At 36.3% G+C, this 20,599-nt stretch overlaps 1 protein-coding gene across 1 annotated transcript in view; it reads left to right on the top strand.

Moving 5' to 3' along the window:
• ZNF804A (zinc finger protein 804A) overlaps positions 1–17,041 on the top strand; it is a 343,259-nt gene extending 326,218 nt beyond the window's left edge. The window contains exons 3-4 of the mRNA XM_033230936.1: positions 10,828–10,958; positions 13,329–17,041. Coding sequence (XP_033086827.1) covers positions 10,828–10,958; positions 13,329–16,575 — 3,378 coding nt within the window. The 3' untranslated portion in view covers positions 16,576–17,041. The remainder of the gene's footprint in view (positions 1–10,827; positions 10,959–13,328) is intronic.
• Positions 17,042–20,599: the final 3,558 nt, after the last annotated feature.

The following is a 20,599-nucleotide window of genomic DNA, read 5'->3' as shown; positions in this document are numbered from 1 at the left end:
GAGACTGTCCTTTACCCAATGTATGTTCTTTGAACCTTTGTTGAAAATGAGTTCACTGTAGATGTATGGATTTATTTCTGGGTTCACTATTTTATTCCATTGGTCTGTCTTTTTTATGCCAACACCATGCCTTTTTGGTTACTTTAGCTCTGTATTATAATTTAAGCCAAGTAATGTGATTCCTCCAGTTTTGTTCCTTTTGCTTAAGATAGCTTTGGTTATTCTGGGTCTTTTGTGGTTCTATATACATTTTATGATATTTTTTATTTATGTGAAGGATATATTTGCTATTTTAATATGAATTGCATTAAATCTGTAGATTACTTTGGGTAGTATGTACATTTTAACAATATCGATTCTTCCAATCCTTGAACATGGAATATATTTCTACTTTTTGGTGTCCTCTTCAATTTCTTACCTCAATGTTTTATAGCTTTTTTATTGTATAAATGTTTTACTTCTTTGGTTAAGTCAAGGTATTTTATTTTATTTGGAGTTATTGCAAATAAAATTAATTTCTTAATTTCTTTTTCAGAATTTTAATTGTTGGTATATAAAATTGCTACTGATTTTTGTATGTTGATTTTGTATCCTGAAACTTTACTGAATTTGTTCATCAGTTCTAAAAGCTTTTTGGTGCCATCTTTAGGTTTTTCCAAGTATAAGATTATATCATCTGGAACAAAGATAACACAACTTCTTCCTTTCCAATTTGGATGCCTTTTATTTCTTTCTCTTGTCTGATTGCTCTAGCTAGGATTTCAGTACTCTGTTGAATAACAGCGGTGAGAGGGGTCATTCTTGTCATGGTCCAGATCACAAAGAAAAGGCTTTCAGTTTTTCCCCCGTTCAGTATGATACTAGCTGCGGGTCTGTTGTATGTGGCTTTTATTATGTTGAGGTATGCTCCTTCTAAACCCAGCTTTTTGAGGGCTTTCATCAGAAAGGGATGTTCAATTTTATCAAACACTATTTCAGCATCAATTGAAACGATTGTATGGTTTTTGTTCTTCATCCTGCTGATATTTTGTATCACACTGATTGACTTGCCTGTGTCAAATTATCCTCGTCTCCCTGGGATACATTCCCCTTCGTCACGATGAGTAACCATTTTAATATGTTAATTCAGTTTGCTAGTATTTGTTGAGGATTTTTGTATCAGTAGTCATCAGTGATGTTGACCTGTAGTTTTGGGGTGTGTGTGTGTGTGTGTGTGTGTGTGTGTGTGTGTTTTCAGTGTGTCTTTTCCTGGTTTTGGTATCAGGGCAATATGGACTTATAGAATGAGTTTGGAAGTATTCCCTCCTTCTCTATTTTTTCAGATAGTTTGAGTATGATTGCTACTAGTTGTTCTTAAATGCTTGGTTCAATTCAGCAGTAAAGTCATCAGGTTCTGGTATTTTTCTTAGTAGGAGGCTTTTTATTATGGTTTTCATCTCGTTACTTGTTACTGGTCTGTTTGAGTTTTGGAGTTCTTCATGGTTCAGTACGTTGTATATGTCTAGGAATTTGTGAACTTCTTCTAGAGTTTTCAATCTATTGGCATGTAGTTGCTCATAGTAGCCACTAATGGTCTTTTGAATTTCTATGGTATCTGTTGCAATCTCTCCTCTTACATCTCTAATTTTATTTGGATCTTGTCTCTTTTTTTTTCTTAATCTTGCTAAAGGTTTGCCAATTTTGTTTAACTTTTTTAAAAAAAAAAAAACCTTCTTTTTGTTTCTTTGATGTTTTATGTTGTTTCCTTTACTTCATTTTCATTTATTTCCACTCTAATCTTTTTTTATTTTTTTTTCTTCTACTAATTTGGAGTTTGGTTAGCTTTTGTGTTCTAGTTATTTAAGATGAATTCTTAGGTTATTTGAAGTTGTCTTCTTTTTTAGTTTGCTATAAACTTTCCTCTTAATAGTGCTTTGATTGTATCCCATAGATTTTGGTATGTTGCATTTCCATTATCACTTGATTTAAGAAGTGTTTCGAATTCCTTATTTATCTCTTTATTGACCCACTAATCATTAAGGAGCATATTGTTTCATTTTCCTTTATTTGTATAGTTTACAAAATTCCTCCTTTTATTGATTTCTAGTTTTATTCCACTGTGGTCAGAGAATATGCTTGATGTTATTTCAAATTTTTTGAATGTTTTACGATTTGTTTTGTTATGTAACATATGGTCTACTCTTGAGAATGATCCATATATTGAGGAAAAGAATGTGTATTATGTAGCTGTTGGATGAAATGTGTAATAAATATCTATTAAGTTCATTTAGTCTATAGTACAGGTTAAGTCCAATGTTTCTTTGCTGATTTTCTCTCTGGAATATTTGTGCAATGCTGAAATTGGATGTTAAAGTCTCTCCAGCTATTATTGTACTGAGGTCTAGCTCTCTATTTAGCTCTAATGTTTGCTTTATAAACTTGGTTCTTCAGTGTTGGGTGCATATATATTTACAATTATTATATCTTCTTGTTGATTTGATCTTTTTGTCATTACATAGTGACCTCCCTTGTCTTTTCTTACAGTTGTTGCCATGGAATCTGTTTACTTCATATAACTATAGCTACTCCTATCCTTTTCTGGTTTCCATTGTCACGGGATATCTTTTTCCTTCTTATTTTCACTGTATGTGTATTTTCTTAGGTGATGTGTGTTCCTGGTAGGTAACAGATTATTGGATCTTGGGTTTTTTTTGTTAATTAATTTAGCCATTCTATGTCTTTTGATTGGAGAGTTTAGTTCATGTATGCTTAATGTTATTATTGATAAGTGAGAACTTACTACTGCCATTTTGTTATTTGTTTTCTGGTTTTGTTGTGGTCTTCCCTTTCTTCTTTCTTTCCTTCTTGTCTTTCTTTCAGTAAAGGTACTTTTTTTGGGTGATGTGAATTAATTTCTTTATTTTTATTTGTTGTATTTCAATTGTATATTTTTTGATTTGAGGTTACTATAAGGCTTGCAAATAGTCTCTTACAACCCACTATTTTAAGCTAACAACTTAACACTTTTAACATAAACAAACATGAGCAAACAAGCAAAAATAAAACTAATAAGAACCCTATGCTACAACTTTGTTCCCCTCCTATTTTATTTTTTGTTGTTTCTGTTTATATCTTATCTATATCTAATTTTTTCTCTTTTTTTGAGACAGAATCTTGCTCTATCTTATCTATATCTTTAAAAGTTGTTGTGATTGTTGTTTTTGATTGTTTCATCATTTAACCTTTCTATTTAAGAGTAGTTTACACACCACTGTCACAGTATTACAGTGTTACATGTTTTTCTGTGTACTTACTATTACCAGTGAATATTGCATATTCAGATGATTTCTTATTGCTCATTAAAAACCTTTTCTTTCTAACAGAAGTACTCCCTTTAATATTTCTTGTAGGACAATCTGGTATTGATGAAATTCCTCAGCTTTTTTGGGGGGAAAGTTGTTATTTCTCCTTCCTGCTTGAAGGATATTTTAAGCAGGTTTACTATTCTAGGGAAAAAGTTTTTTTGTTTTTGTTTTTGTTTTTGCTTTTTTCCTTAAGCACTTTAAATACATCATACCACTCTCTCCTAGCCTGTATAGTTTCCATTAAAATGGCTGCTACTGGACATGTTGGACCTCCATATTATATTCTTTGTTTCTTTTCTCTTGCTGCTTTTAGGATCCTTTTTTTTTTTTTTCTTTGATCTTTGGGAGTTTGATTATTAAATGCCATGAGGTAGTCTTCTTTAGGTTAAATCTTCATGGTGTTCCATAACCTTCTTTTACTTGGATATTGATATCTTCCTTTTTAGGTTTGGGGAGTTCGCTTTTATTATTCCTTTGGAAAAACCTTGTATCCCCATCTCTTACTTAACATCCTATTTAAGGCCAAAAACTCTTAGATTGTCCCTTTTGAGGGTATTTTCTGGATCCTGTAGGTGTGATTTATTGTTTTTTATCCTTTTTATTTTGTCTCCTCTGACTTTGTATTTTTAAATAGCCTATCTTCAAGCTAATTAATTTTTTCTTCTGAGAGATCAATTGCTTTTAAGAAACTCTGATGCATTGTTTAGTTTGCCAATTGCATTTTTCAGCTCCAGAATTTCTGCTTGCTTTATTTTAATTATGTCAATCTCTTTGTTAAATTTATCTCATAGAATTCTGAATTCTTTCTTTCTTATCTTCAATATTTTTGAGTTTCCTCACAAGTGCTATTTTGAATTATCTGTCTGAAGGGTCACATATCCCTGTTTCTTCAGGGTTGGTCCATCATGTCTTATTAGGTTCCTTTGATGAGATCATGTTTTCCTGGATGGTCTTCATACTTAGGAATATCTGTCTCTGTCTGGTCATTGAAGAGTTAGGTATTTATTGTAGTCTTCACAGTTTGGGCTTGTTTGTACCTAGACTTTTAGAAGTGTTTCCAGGTCCGAAAGGACTGTATGTTGTGAACTAAGCTGTATCTGCATTAGTGGGCACCCCAAGCCCAGTAATTCTGTCGCTCTTGCAGATTCAGAGATACCACCTCCAAGGTCTTAGACAAGATCCAAAATAATTATCTGGATTACCAGACAGAAACTCCTGTTCTTTTCTCTTACTTTCTCCCAAATAAATGGAGTCTCTCTATCAGTTCTGAGCTGGCTGGAGCTAGGGGTGGAGTGACATAAACACCCTTGTGGCCACCAACACTTGGATTGCACTGGTTCAGACCTGAAGCCAGCACAGCATTGGGTCTCACCCAAAGTCTGCTATAGCCACTACCTGGCTACCATCTATGTTCACTCAAAACCCTGGGGCTTTACTAATGGCTGGTGGCCTATGTCCTTCCCTTTAGGGAATCAATTTCCTTCAGGCCCCAGCTGGGTCCAGAGGTTATGTCTTAAAGCCAGGGTCCAGAATCAAAAACCTTAGAAGTCTACCTGGTGTTCTGTTGTACTGTGCCTGAGCTGGCACAAGATGTAGTCCTTCCCACTTATCCCTCACATTTCCTGAGGCAGAGGAGCCTCACCCCATGGCCACCACCACCACAGGCCCATAGGGAGAACTATCAGGCACTACTGATATTTCCTTAAGGGTCAGAAGTTCTTCAGTCAGCTTGTGGTGAATATTTCCTGGCCTCGGGCTCAACCTTCAGGGCAGTGGGCTCCCCTCTGGCCCAAGGCAGATCCAGAAATGCCATGCAAAAGCCAAATCCTGGATTCAAGGACCCCAAGGATCATTTTGTACTCTATCTTCCTGTGGCAGAGCTTGTACCTAAGGTGCAAGACAAAGTCCCCTTTCCTTCTCTCTACTTTTCTCAAGCAGAGAAAGTCTCTCCCCATATCCACCACAACTGGGAATGTGCTGAGAGTTTCACTGGAAGCCAGGAAGTCACAGAGTCTTATGCGAGGCCCACAAAGTACAACCTGGGTGTTGCTGCTGGTTATTCAGGACCCAAGGGCTCTTCAGTTAGCAAGTGATCAATTCTGCCAAAACTAGGTCCTTCCCTTCAAGAAAGTAAGTTTCCTTCTAGCCCAGCGTGTGTTTAGAAATGTTTTCCTGGAGCTGGGACCTGGAAAGAGGGTTTCGCAACTCTGACTAGTACTCTTTCCTGCAGTGAGTGAGACGGTATCTAAGATGCAAGACAAAGTCCTCCCTGCTCCTCTGTCTCCTCCCCTCCCCCACTTCTGCTCCCCTCCCCTCCCCTCCCCACCTCTCCCTCTCTTCAAGTAGAATGAAGGGGTCTTTTTGGAGCCATGAGCTCTGCAGCCTGGGGTTAGGGGTGGGGCAGGAGTGACATCAGCCCTCCCTTAGCCATCCCAGCTGTTATTCAGTTTGTTATGTGCCCCTCCAGTCCACTGGCTCTGAGCCCAGTTCAACAATAGGACTTGTCTAGCAGTTGCAGCCTAGACTGCCACGAGTTGAATAAATAAGGCTTAAATAAATAAAGCTGAACTTTATTTAGAGCCCCAGAGCACTCTGGCCCAAGGTGGCAAGGCTTGCAGTAACTCAAGTTCCAACTGCTGTAATAGTCCATTCCCCTCTGGCTAGGGCTGGTTTAAATACTACCTCCATAGGTGAGCATCAGCTGAGTTCAGTTAGGTTTTGCTTTCTGTTGTGACAGGAAAGCACTGAGTTCAACATAATGTCTCACAGTTGTTTCTCTCACACTCTCTCAAGTACGCAGATTTTTCTCTCCATGCAGAATGGCCACTTCTGGGAGGTTGGGAGAAGGCAGGCATTGGCTATTCAAGACTGTTTATCTAACTTTTTCAGTGCCTCTTTAAGTGAAATGAAGTTAAACCCAGGTACTGTGAGTGCTCACTTCATTTTTGGTTCTTATGAAGGTGCCTTTTTTGTGTGGAAACATTGTTATCCTTGTGGGGTGGGGGAAGATGATTGGTGGAGACTTCTAGTCTACCATCTAGCCTCTCCTCTTTAAATTTACATTTTAAATAGGCACAGTTATCTAAATCTGGAGCTGCTTCCAGCCATGTCTATCGGTCACTTATATTACAAATAACAATAGTATTGGCATTTAATAATTGACTGACTCCTCAGTATTCAATGATTATGTCAATGAAACCAGATTATTTCTAAACCTCAATGGTTACTTTGAAACATTAAATAGTGAAAGTCCTGGCATTTTTGCATGCTTTCTTTGGAAAATACAGTTTGTTTTTCATTAGAAGCATTGCACTTTTATCTTACCAATGAAATTTAAACCCACTATTTTTAACCATTGATTGTTACATGTATTTTATGTATTATATATGTGTATTATATGTGTGTGTGTGTGCGTGTGTGTGTGTGAGTATGTAATAACAATTAACTTTTATACTAAAGATTTTATCAAAAACAGTAAAGTCTGTCTTTTTGGTTTGTTGACTGGAGCTTTTCTAAAGAACCAGTAGGAAATAAATTATCTGTACTTCTTAGAATAAAACTATTTATAACTAATAATCGAAGATTATTTGCTGAATAGCTCTGGTATTAAAACTCTTTCTTGCTTTATTTCACCTGGTACTTTACTTCTTTTACGTCTTATTTTAGAAAACTTAGATTCCTGTGTTTGTACGAAGCTGTTCATGGTTCCTAATATACACTCTCATCCCCAACATCCAACCCTTTTTTCTAGTTAATATTTGTATTCCTAAAAACCCAGCACAGATATCACTTTTACCAAGTAGCTGTCTTTAGGATTTTCTTGAGCACTTCTCTCTCTTCATACATGGCACTGTAAGAATATTCCAACCAGTGATAGCTGTTATCTCTTAATGTATATGTTCACTCCTTATTTCTGTAAAATACACATAAATACACAACACTTGCCCACATATACACTCATAGAAACACACAATGAAAGTAAAAATATTTTATTTAATTAAAAAAAAATCTCAGTCATTTATCAGAGTGACTGCTGCTAGTGCTCAATAATTATCTATTGAATGAGTTTTGATATTACTTTAAGGTTTTAGGAAATAAAAGTGACCAAGACCCTGTATACCTAAAATTTATGAGTAAAGTATTCTTGACCTATTATACTGTAATTCTACAACTGTTTTATGAAAATCAATTAATAATTTAATGCATATTATAAAATTATAGCCATTTTAATAGTCATATTGAGGAAATGATTTCAAAATTTTCCTTTCTGGGAAATATCTATACAACAGACATTTACGACATGATTTATCTTTCATCTAAATTCTTCTCTGGAAAGTCTTATCCTATACAAATATGTCAGTGCAAATGAGCATTCTTGAAATATCTTTGTGTAATTCAAAAATATATAGATATATACACATACAAGGACTCTTTCTATAAATCATGTCAATTTAAATATTAGAGATCATTTGAAGCTTAAACTATGTCAGTGTTATATGTCACTTGAGCTACCTCATGCTATGTTGGGGAAATTCAGATTTACAATCCAGAATCATCAGTAGCCTACTATTATTTATTCATAGAGATGAACTTTTTAAAATAGATGGAACATTTATAACTTGGAGATTCTAAATGAGCTACACAATAATTTAAAAATATTTATGGAACAGAAATTTTATAGACTAGGTATTGTTCTAAGCTCCTGGTACACATAAGTGCATATGTATAAGGTATTTATTAAAACTATCCAATTAGTTTGCTAAAATGTAATTAGTGGTATTAGTTCATTCTCATGCTGCTAATAAAGACATACCAGAAACTGGGAAATTTATAAAATAAAGAGGTTTGACTCACAGTTCCACATGGCTGGGGAGTCCTCACAATCATGGCGGAAGGTGAAGGAGGACCAAAGTCATGTCTTACATGGTGGCAGGCAAGAGAGCATGTGCAGGGGATCTTCCCATTATAAAACCATTGAATCTCATGAGACTTATTCACTATCACTAGAACAGCACAGGAAAGACCTTCTCCTGGCTGCTTTCACGGGCTGGTGTTCAGTGTCTGTGGCTTTTCCAGGCACATGGTGTAAGCTGTCAGTGGATCTACCATTCTGCTGTTTGGAGGACAGTGGCCATCTTCTCACAGCTCCACTAAGCAGTGCCCAAGTGGGGACTCTATGTGGGGGCTCCCACCCACATTTCCCTTCTGCACTGCCCTAGCAGAGGTTCTTCATGAGGGCTCTGCCCCTGCAGCACACCTCTGCCTAGACATCCAGGCATTTCCATACATCCTGTGAAATCTAGGCAGAGGTTCCCAAACCTTAATTCTTGACTTCTGTGCACCCACAGACTCAACACCATGTGGAAGCCACCAAGATGTCAGATTTGTACCCTCTGAAGCAATGAACTGAGCTGTACATTGGCCCCTTTTATCCACAGCTAGGATGCAGGGCACTAAGGCCTGAGACTGCACAAAGCAGCAAGGCTCTGGGTCTGACCCACAAAACTACTTTTTCCTCCAATCCTCTGGGCCTGTGATGGGATGGGCCCTGACATGCCCCAGAAATGTTTTTCCCCAATATCTTGGCCATTAACATTTGGCTCCTTGTTACTTATGCAAATTTCTGCAGCCAGCTTGAATTTCTCCTCAGAAAATGGGTTTTTCTTTTCTATCGCATCATCAGGCTGCAAATTTTCCACTTGTATGTTCTGCCTCCCTTTTAAACATAAGTTCTAATTCCAAACCCTAACTTTGTGAATACGTAAAACTGAATGCTTTTAACAGCCCCTAAATCACCTCTTGAATGCTTTGCTGCTTACAAATTTCTTCCAAAAAATTTCACAAATCTCTAGGGCAGGGGCAAACTGTCATCAATCTTTTTGCTAAAGCATAACAAGAGTAATCTTTATTCCAGTACCCAACAAGTTCCTTATCTCCATCTGAGACCACCTCAGCCTGGACTTTATTATTCATATCACTATCAGAATTTTGGTCTAAGCCATTTGACAAGTCTCTAGGAGGTTTCAAACTTTCCCATATCTTCCTGTCTTCTGAGCCTTCCACACTGTTCCAACTTCTGCATGTTACCCAGTTCCAAAGTCACTTCCACATTTTCAGGTATCTTTAGAGTAGCACCCCACTACCCGGCACCGATTTACCGTATTAGTTAGTTCTCATGCTGCCAATAAAGACACATCGGAGATTGGGTAATATATAAAGGAAAGAGGTTTAATTGACTCACAGTTGCACATGGCTGGGGAGACCTTACAATCATGGTGGGAGGCAAAGGAGGAGCAAAGTCATGTCTTACATGGAGGCAGGCAAGAGAGCATGAGCAAGGAAACTCCTCTTCATAAAACTGTTAGATCTCATGAGACTCATTCACTATCTCAATGACAGTATGGACCTGCCCCCATGATTCAATTACCTCCCACTGGGTACTTCACACCACACATGGGAATTATGGATACTACAATTCAAGATGAGATTTAGGTGGGGACACAGCCACATTATATCACTAGTGTAAGTGAGTCCTACTCAAGATTCTGACATATTACAATCGCATAACAACATGAACCATTAGGGAAAATAGTACTTTTATTATTTTTAATAACTGTACATATCATGAAAGTATATAGTGAAAATATTTGGCACACAAGACAATTTTGATATCTCTAAAATTATGCCACACACATGGCTATTTAGCAATTATGTTCGAGTTGGCATGCTGTTTTTCTTGCCATCAACCCAGAAAATGAACTTCTTTAACACAGATGAAAGATAATACCCAATGTAGTAAGAATTTCTAGAAAAACAGTACTAATTTTCTTCCAATATCTTGACTTATTCTGGAAATGTGCCTGCTGCTTGAGAGAAGGAATTGTTTTAAATCACATCAGGAGAGACCATTTGTCTTAACGGATTAACATAAATAATGCACTCTCAGAACACACAAAAAGGGCTGCTCTGCCTATGGAGTAGCCATTCTTTATTCATTTACTTTCCTAATATACTTTTCACTTAAACACACACAAACACACACACGTATACACACATACACGAACACAAACACAAAGGACCAGATAACTTTCTAATACGCTGTACATCACGTATTGTATGTAACTGAAATATATAAGCAAGTTGAATTTTTTTGGAAATTTGGGATTTATAAGCCACAAATGCTTCATCTGAATTACACGGAGAAACAGCAGGAAACAATCAATAAGAAGACATTAAAGTTTTCAATTCCAATTTGCCTAAGGCATAGATATAAATTTTACTATGATGTAATAATATGCTTTGGCTTTTTCACGAGCCAAAATACAAGAAAATATTTTTGTTAGAAGTGGATTGTCATGAATGTTGTGTTTACCTTTCGATGAGGTCAAAGATGATGCATTGGAAAATTTCAACAATAACAATGAAACTTTACTTACTGCTATAGACCAAAATATAATTAACCATTTCCAACATTTTTTAACAGAGGCTCAAGGAACTGAAACAAAGGGAATTTGCTCGAAATGTAGCATCTAAATCCAGGAAAGATGAAAGAAAACAGGAAAAGGCACTCCAACGCCTGCATAAGCTGGCTGAGCTAAGAAAGGAAACTGTATGGTGAGTATCCAATGAAATTGTATGTTTTCTTAAAACATGATGAAAAAAGGGGTATAGGGGGAGTCAGAAATAAAGGGCACAAATCTTTTTATTTCTGTACCCAGAATAAGGCACACATGTTTTCATGGCCTTCTGTAGGCTGTAAACAGTAATTTGAATTAGAATTTTATGCAAACACCTGTTTAATGCACATTTCAATAAAAAGCCAAAATTACTGTAATTTTGGATTAAAAAATAAACTTTATGTTGTTATTTAAGCTATCTTAGTTGAAAGCTATCCCATTTCTTGATTTCGGATAAAACATTTGATTGAGGAAGACAGCAAGGCAGTATCTTTTTTTTTTTTTTTTTTTGAGACGGAGTCTCGCTCTGTCGCCCAGGCTGGAGTGCGGTGGCCGGATCTCAGCTCACTGCAAGCTCCGCCTCCCGGGTTTACGCCATTCTCTCGCCTCAGCCTCCCGAGTAGCTGGGACTACAGGCGCCCGCCATCTCGCCCGGCTAATTTTTTGTATTTTTTTAGTAGAGACGGGGTTTCACCGTGTTAGCCAGGATGGTCTCGATCTCCTGACCTCGTGATCCGCCCGTCTCGGCCTCCCAAAGGGCTGGGATTACAGGCTTGAGCCACTGCGCCCGGCCCAAGGCAGTATCTTATGAACCTTTTGACAAAAAGAGTTTTTAGAGATACTTTTTAAAATGAAAATTTGGAGAACTTCTATTTAAAATTATGTTTAAGATTCCTTTTCTAAAAAAGGATAAGAATTTTGCTTGAGAAGCAGACCAACATTAAGTGCGCTGTGAATAAACTGTAACTGGCTGTTAGAAGTTCACAACTCTTAAACTTTGACCTGCTTCTAACAGTGAGCAGCTATTAAGTGTGAACAGTATTGTATTTCAGACTTTATAATTCAAGCCAGGGCAAAGCTATTAAAAAGAAGACTTTTTTAAAGTAGTCTTTGTTTCTCCAATAAATAAGGTCTCTTTTATTATTGTCTATATAAAAATTACTTCGTTCCAAATCTACTTTTTGCTGAATAATATTATGTGATACATTGACATCTCAAAATATTGTTAGAGATGCCAAATTTGTAAAAACCAAAATAAAATGTATATGTATTTGGAATCCTACTTGGAACTGTTAAAAACAGACGTTACTGCTGTTCAGTTACACAAATCAGGTATGTTTACGTTTTGTGGTAATGCGTAAAAAATTATACAAATTTTAACTATAGAGAATCATGAAGCCTATGTAACTTAACGCTATATAAATAGCATTTGCAAATATAAATTATGATATATTAAGTGAACTAGAGCTAATAATGATAAACACAAAAAAGCAACACTGCTTATCTAAAGTATTATCCTCTGTATAAAGCACATGTTTTACATTATACACACAGCCATACGTACATTGTTTTCCAATCAATTTTGTGCTTCAAAAGATGGGAAAAGAAAGTTGTTCTGTTACTTAGCAGATAGAACAGTGAAGCAATACATTGTGTTAGTGGTTAGATAAAGGAAATGTCCAACTAAAATTTTCTTGTCCACTTATAATATCTAAAACACTGAAATTTTAGAATAGCAGGAATTTTCTTCATACCCTGTTCCCTTATGTTAAGGATAAGGTTTAGGGTTTTCTTATATTTATGTGTTTGTCAGTATAGTTATTTTCATCAGAACTCACTACAGTGTAATGTAATTCCAAATAAATTATATTTTAAGTGAATTGTCTTTTATCCTGCATTTACTGCATGTTATGATATAATGTGTAACTTCAGGATAATTTTAAATATTGAGACTAACAATTTCAAAAGAGCCAAAGCTCTCATCAAGCTAGTACTATCTCTTAGTTACCTTTGCCCATACGAATTGGGCTATAGTAGACTCTTGGTGAATGCTGGGTGAATTGAATTGTTCAACTGAATTCCCAGCTTTTCTGAAGTCATGATTAAGGGTTTTGTTTAGAACTTTCATCATATTTGCCATATAGCATCAATGATATTAAGTATTTGTGAATCAAAAGTAATTTTACCTTAGACAATACAACACTCCAAAATACCACTGAAGAGACCATGAAGGTAGAAAACTTTGGTCAGATAACACTGGTTAAGAATATATCCTCAGCATTGGTCTTAACAGCTATAAAAGCAACTTCGGGACAATATTTCCAAGTTATTCCAAACAGTAACAAACAAATAAATGATATTGTGGCACCATGGAAAGTACTTACACCATATGAAGGCAATTCTGCTATAATGATTTAAGAATTTGAAAAAAACATTTTAATGAATTTTTAAAGATGTAAGTGGTTGACTATTTTTTTTTTTTCTCAAAAGTGTGCTATTTAACACACACTTCTGTTTCTTTCTCTAGTGCTCCTGGAAGTGGCCCCATGTTCAAATCAACAACTGTTACTGTGAGAGAAAACTGTAAAAATGAAATTTCCCAACGAGTTGTTGTAGATTCAGTTAATAACCAGCATGATTTCAAATATACTTTGATTCATAGTGAAGAGAATACTAAAGATGCTACCACTGTTGCTGAAGATCCAGAAAGCACAAATAATTATACAGCAAAAAATAACCAAGTTGGGGATCAAGCCCAGGGGATTCACAGACACAAAATCGGCTTTTCTTTTGCATTTCCAAAGAAAGCGTCTGTGAAGCTAGAGTCCTCCGCTGCAGCGTTCTCTGAATACAGTGATGATGCCTCAGTGGGAAAAGGATTTAGCAGAAAAAGTAGATTTGTCCCCAGTGCTTGTCATCTTCAACTATCTTCACCAACAGATGTGCTTTTGAGTTCTGAGGAGAAAACTAACTCTTTTCACCCACCAGAGGCAATGTGCACAGACAAAGAAACTGTTCAGACTCAAGAGATAAAAGAAGTCTCTAGTGAAAAAGATACATTATTATTACCTTCATTTTGCAAACTTCAACTTCAGTTATCTTCTGATGCAGATAATTGTCAAAATTCAGTCCCATTAGCAGATCAAATACCACTGGAGGGTGTTGTTATTAATGAAGACATACCTGTGAGTGGTAACAGTTGTGAGTTGTTAGGAAATAAATCCACAGTTCTTGACATGTCTAATGATTGCGTATCTGTGCAAGCTACCACAGAGGAAAATGTTAAGCATAACGAGGCATCTGCAACTGAGGCTGAAAATAAAAATGATCCCAAGACACTGGCCCCTTCAAATACTGAAGAGGTTAGTATAACTATGAATAAGAAAACAAATTTCTGCAAAAGACAATGTGAGCCATTTGTACCTGTCCTTAACAAACACAGATCTACGGTTCTTCAGTGGCCATCAGAAATGCTGGTTTATACAACTACTAAACCATCAATTTCCTATAGCTGTAATCCTTTATGTTTTGACTTCAAGTCTACTAAAGTAAATAATAATCTAGATAAAAATAAGCCAGCTTTAAATGATCTTTGTTCTCAGCAGAAGCAGGAAGATATTTGCATGGGACCAGTTTCAGATTGCAAGGATGTATCTACAGAAGGACCCACTGATTATGAAATTGGAAGTAACAAAAATAAACACACCCAAGTCACTCCTCTTTCGGCTGATGATATTCTCTCCAGTAGTTGTGATTCTGGAAAAAATGAGAATATGGGTCAGAGATATAAAAACATTTCCTGTAAGATCAGAGAAACAAAAAAGTATAATTTTACTAAAAGTCAAATAAAACAGGACACTCTAGATGAAAAATACAACAAAATAAAGTTGAAAGAGACTAATGAATACTGGTTCCATAAAAGTAGAAGAAAGAAAAAAAGAAAAAAGTTATGTCAGCATCATCATATGGAGAAAACCAAAGAATCAGAAACTCGCTGCAAAATGGAAGCAGAGAGGAGTTACACTGAGAATGCTGGGAAATATCTACTGGAACCAATTTCAGAAAAGCAGTATTTAGCTGCAGAGCAATTATTAGACTCACATCAGCTACTTGATAAAAGGCCCAAATCAGAATCCATATCCTTAAGTGACAATGAAGAAATGTGTAAAACATGGAATACCGAATACAACACTTATGATACTATCGATTCTAAAAACCAGTGTAAAAAGAACACAATACTTTTCAATGGACAATCAAATCCAAGAATGATACATTCTGGGAAACATAATTTAACATATTCTAGAACTTACTGTTGTTGGAAAACCAAAATGTCAAGTTGTAGTCAGGATCACAGAAGCTTAGTTCTTCAAAATGATATGAAATGCGTGAGTCAGAATCAGGCTGTTAAAAGAGGTTGCAATTCTGTCATGAATGAATCAGAAAGATTCTATCGAAAACGTAGACAACATTCACATTGTTATTCTTCAGATGAAAGTTTGAATCGACAGAATCATTTACCAGAAGAATTTTTGAGGCCACCAAGTACTTCAGTTGCTCCCTGTAAACCTAAAAAGAAACGGAGGCGAAAAAGAGGCAGATTCCACCCCGGATTTGAAACTTTAGAACTCAAAGAAAATACAGATTATCCCATGAAAGACAATTCTTCCTTAAGTCCTCTGGATAGGTCAGTAAGTGAAGACAAAAAAGAGAAAATGAAACCACAGGAAGTTGCAAAAATTGAAATGAACTCTGAACAAACAAACCAATTAAGAAACAAACTGTCTTTCCACCCTAGCCATCTCCTTCCTTCTGAAACCAATGGTGAAACTGAGCATTTAGAAATGGAGACCACTTCTGGTGAATTGTCAGATGTTTCTAATGATCCCACCACATCTGTCTATATAGCTAGTGCTCCAACAAAAGAAGCAATTGACAACACCTTGCTTGAACACAAAGAAAGAAGTGAGAATATAAATATTAATGAAAAGCAAATTCCTATTAAGGTGCCTAATATTGAACGGAACTTTAGACAGTCACCGCCTAAATCCTATCTTTGCCATTATGAACTGGCTGAGGCCCTTCCACAAGGAAGGATGAATGAGACGCCAACTGAGTGGCTGCGTTATAATTCAGGAATCCTTAACACACAACCACCATTACCATTCAAGGAAGCACATGTGAGTGGTCATACCTTTGTAACAACTGAGCAAATTCTGGCTCCATTAGCTTTACCGGAGCAAGCATTATTGATCCCACTAGAAAACCATGACAAATTCAAAAACGTACCATGTGAAGTCTACCAGCACATTCTACAGCCAAACATGCTGGCCAACAAGGTTAAATTTACCTTTCCTTCAGCTGCCCTCCCACCCCCTAGCACACCTCTGCAGCCTTTGCCTTTGCAGCAGTCCTTATGTTCTACCTCTGTAACCACTATCCATCACACTGTCTTGCAGCAGCACGCTGCAGCTGCTGCAGCCGCTGCTGCAGCCGCAGCTGCAGGAACCTTTAAAGTGCTCCAACCACACCAACAGTTTCTTTCCCAAATCCCAGCTCTCACCAGAACCTCATTACCTCAGCTCTCAGTAGGACCAGTAGGACCAAGGCTTTGTCCTGGGAACCAGCCAACTTTTGTTGCTCCTCCTCAGATGCCAATCATTCCAGCTTCTGTTCTTCATCCTAGCCATCTCGCTTTCCCATCTTTACCCCATGCACTCTTTCCTTCACTGCTTTCCCCACACCCTACTGTCATCCCTTTGCAACCTCTCTTCTAGTCATCACCATAATGGGAAAAACAATACTCTTGTGAAAACTATTGCTATATGCGTAAGTGTTCATCTATATGGGTACATGGCTATTTAACTGGTGGAAATAAACTGGTTGATATATGGCCTCACTGGTTTGAAATCATTTACTGTAAGTGTACTGATGCAAATAAATCCCTAAGTTTCTGATATATAATATTATTAAAGCACTGAATAGTTTGAAAATCAATACAATATATGCTGTATATTAAAATGATGTCTTAAGAGTATGTATAATGTACATAAAATATATTTATAGTACTCTAATTTATGTTGTAAAGTATGCTCCCTCGGTTTTTCTTAATCTTTCTGTATTTGCACCTATTTAATGTTTAGACAAAGCTGATGGCACTATGTTTTGTACCATGTTCCTTGAAACTGTAAATTCAGTGAAAAATATCTCTTGCAATAAATTTTTGTTAACTATTTAAGTAAATCAAACTTTTGTTTTCAGTTGGTTTTCACTATTTTAGGAATGTATAGTAACAATAGATGTTGAATTTATATTACTTTACTCATACACAGGAATCTCTGAATCTCCAAGGCCCATCAAAATATCCTTGCAGCTCTATCAATACTTCAACTATGATACGATCTTTTAAAATAGTATAACAGAGAGTTGATTTGTTTTTCGGATTTTTCCAATGTTACTCATACTCAAAGTTTACTATATTTTCTAAACAATTGGCCCCCTCTTTAGACAGTAATCCATGGAAATTCATGTTAAAGTAATTTTAGTATTTGGGTGGGTAATAACTCAAAAATATGCAAAGTATGTAGTATTCTTGCTGGAACTCTAGAACAGGACTAATAGACAAGCCATGGTAAATAACCAATGTAAGTGCTTATAATGTTTAAATTCCCAAATTTATTGTGTTAATTTTTAATTATTATGGGAAATACATGGAAATGTTGGCATGAATTAAGGAATAGGTTTAACTTTAATAAATCACTGCCTGTTATGTAACATCTTGGGATGAATGGCACAAACACAGTCTGTAGAAGGATGTTACTCTTAATTGAGAATCTGGAAGTGGGATGGAGAGTAAATAAATAACCCTTATATCTGCAAATCTTTCTAGTAGTTATGCTTGTATTATATTTTCAAATCATTCAGCAACAATTAGAAAGTCCACATCACTCTTCCAGGTTCTGCTTTATTTTATTTATTTATTTTTTTGAGACAGAGTCTTGTTCTGTTGCCCAGGCTGGAGTGCAGTGGCGCGATCTTGGCTCACTGCAACATCTGCCTCCTGGGTTCAAGCAATTCTCCTGCCTCAGCCTCATGAGTAGCTGGGATTACAGGTGCCTGCCACCACGCATGGCTAATTGTTGCATTTTCAGTAGAGACAGGATTTCTCCATGTTGGTCAGGCTGGTTTCGAACTCCTGACCTCAAGTGATCCACCCGCCTTAGCTTCCCAAAGTGCTGGGATTACAGGCTCTGCTTTATTTTTAATGACTTCTGCATTACTGCTCACTCGAGTGCTTTTATGTGTACTCAAGAACATAATGAGTCAATAGAGAACCAGGAAATAACACACTTTCCCCAAGAACATTTCTTATACCCGTCCCAGTCCATACCATTGGCAAGACAAAGTATACATCACTGTTAAGGTGGGTTGTCCTCACCATGTGCAAATGAGAGCAGATTATAGTAGCCTGGCAATAAATCCAGGGTTTCAGAGCCCAGTTGAGTCACTTTAAATGGACAGCAAGTTTTAAACAATGCTGTACTGAGGAAATATTTCATATGGCTAGCATAGGAACTGGATTACCCTAGATAATTTGGGACCTAAAAGTATTTTCCCATATACAAATAATCAATATTTCATTATATCTTATAAAAGAGAAATAAGAAAGAAAATCTAGGCCATTTACTTTCATGATATTTGGCATAATAATCACTGGTTTATTTGAATGTTCACCTGAAAAATGCTTGTGAAAGACTGAGTATACCATTTAATGATTGACTAATAAGTACATAAAAATAGTAAGGAAGCAATTCCATCTCAAATGATGTAAGATAATATGTTCAAAAAACAGGAACTAAAATTGGAATGGATTTTTTTTCCCCAGGCAAAATATTTGAAACTATCTTTGAAGATAAAATAGATACAGATATCTACTGGGGAATGCTGACCCAGTTTGTTTTTAATCGGTCAAAGCAGAATTGTTGTTTTTGATGTTAAAAAAATCAGACCAAGTGTTTGACTTTAAAACATGCATATTTTTCTCTTCTTTTTATCTTCTATCATCTTGGTTGTTCACCTCTTACCTCTTGTTTTGATCCTACAATTGCTTTGTTTCCTGATCTTTTTTTTAACGTTATTGCAGGCATCATTTGTGTATATGTGCCTCCTTTTCTTGCTCTGTGTTATCATTCATGTTTTTCAAATTCTGCTTCTCTCTTATTTATTTGTTAAATGATATGGTTAGGTATGGTTAACTTTTTAGTTGTAGGAGAATATACCTGACTGCTAGATATATGACAAGAATTTCTAGAAACTTTGAGGAGGAAACTTCTCAATTAAGATTAATTAAAACTCAGCTTGACAGATAAAATAATTGGTTCTCAAGGATACCAGGTCTGGACAAGAAACTTGAACCTCGTTAATCACTGTCAAAGTCAGCCTGATTATAAAAAATTCTTCTAGTTTTCTGATACTTTGCCAAGATATTGCTTACATGGTCTGGGCATCTGTTATGTGTCAAGGACTCAAAATGAATGGATGGTGAGACACATGTAGTTATCTATTCCGACAACATCAACTCCAGAATCAAGGGAATCAAGCCAATGGGCTAAAGATCAACAGTGAGCAGAGAAACCAGACAGGTAAGTCAGAGAGCTGTCATTAGGCAGTGACGCTGTCAGAGTACCACCAAGCAAGCCCATATTAATGGCAGCAAGAGTCAAGCCATTAGGGCAGTCATACTCTGGAAGTAGTTTTGGATGCTGGCTGACAGTGTGACCATAAGTTGCATCGTGAAGAAAAAATTTCAGTCCTTTCCCAGCATAAATTGTTGTACATCCTATATACTTTGGAAATTTAAATGATTCTAACACTATCTCTTACCCCCCATCTCTAGTCTGCTAGTTACAGGCATTGTCATACCATTTGTTATTGTAAAGATGAATGATTTGGAAAATAGAATGAAAACCGAATGTAGAAAGTAACTGTAGCCAATTAACGAAGGTTTTTACATTAGGTAATAGGAGGGAAAGTCATCCACAACTTCAACTACTATGCATGTGTCAATTTTACATTTTCTCCAAGTTTTTTATAAGTGAAAGACCTATATCAAACTGTCCACAGGACATCTTAACCTGGATATCTTCCAAGTATTTTGAACACAGAACTCAAACTCATCATCTTACTTTATACATACTACCAAAATCTGTTCTTTTTCCTGTGTTTCTAAACTTTGTGGATGTCATTATAATAAAATCTGTTGTTCAAGTTATAAGATTATGTCCACATCAAAGCAATTAAGAAACCATTTGGCTCTATTTCCTTAAATTGTTTTTGAATTCCATTTCTCCTGCTTGTAGTTGTCCATATACTGAACTGCTGTTGTAAGTCAATGTCTCCATGCTCCCAGTCTCCTTTTTCTACAATTCATCCTCTAGCACTGCTCCCACCAGGGCTACATTTTTAAAATGTATTCTTATTATGACATGTCCGTACTTTAAAACTTATTCAGAGTTTTTAATTATTTTCAAGATAAACAACAAAATCCTTAGTATGTCTTGGAAAATGTGTGCTGAAGTAGGTTCCAGCCTCTCAGGATCATTCCTTCCAGCTATCCTCTGGGCCAAGCATTCTAATGTACTGATCTAAATCTCCTTTGAGCTTGTGTGAGCATGTTTTGCTGTCCTACAATGTCTTACTCTCTATATATTTCTTCACTTGGATAACCACTAAAGAGCCAAAATTCAAGGTGTCGATTTCTTTTAGGAATTATCTCCCAGGTTCCCTCTCTCCCCTGATAAG

Source organism: Trachypithecus francoisi, unplaced genomic scaffold, assembly GCF_009764315.1.
Source record: "Trachypithecus francoisi isolate TF-2019V2 unplaced genomic scaffold, Tfra_2.0 Lachesis_group13, whole genome shotgun sequence".
Taxonomy (NCBI): domain Eukaryota; kingdom Metazoa; phylum Chordata; class Mammalia; order Primates; family Cercopithecidae; genus Trachypithecus; species Trachypithecus francoisi.
Note: the sequence above shows the minus strand (reverse complement) of the source record. Positions and strands in the feature narration are given on the sequence as shown.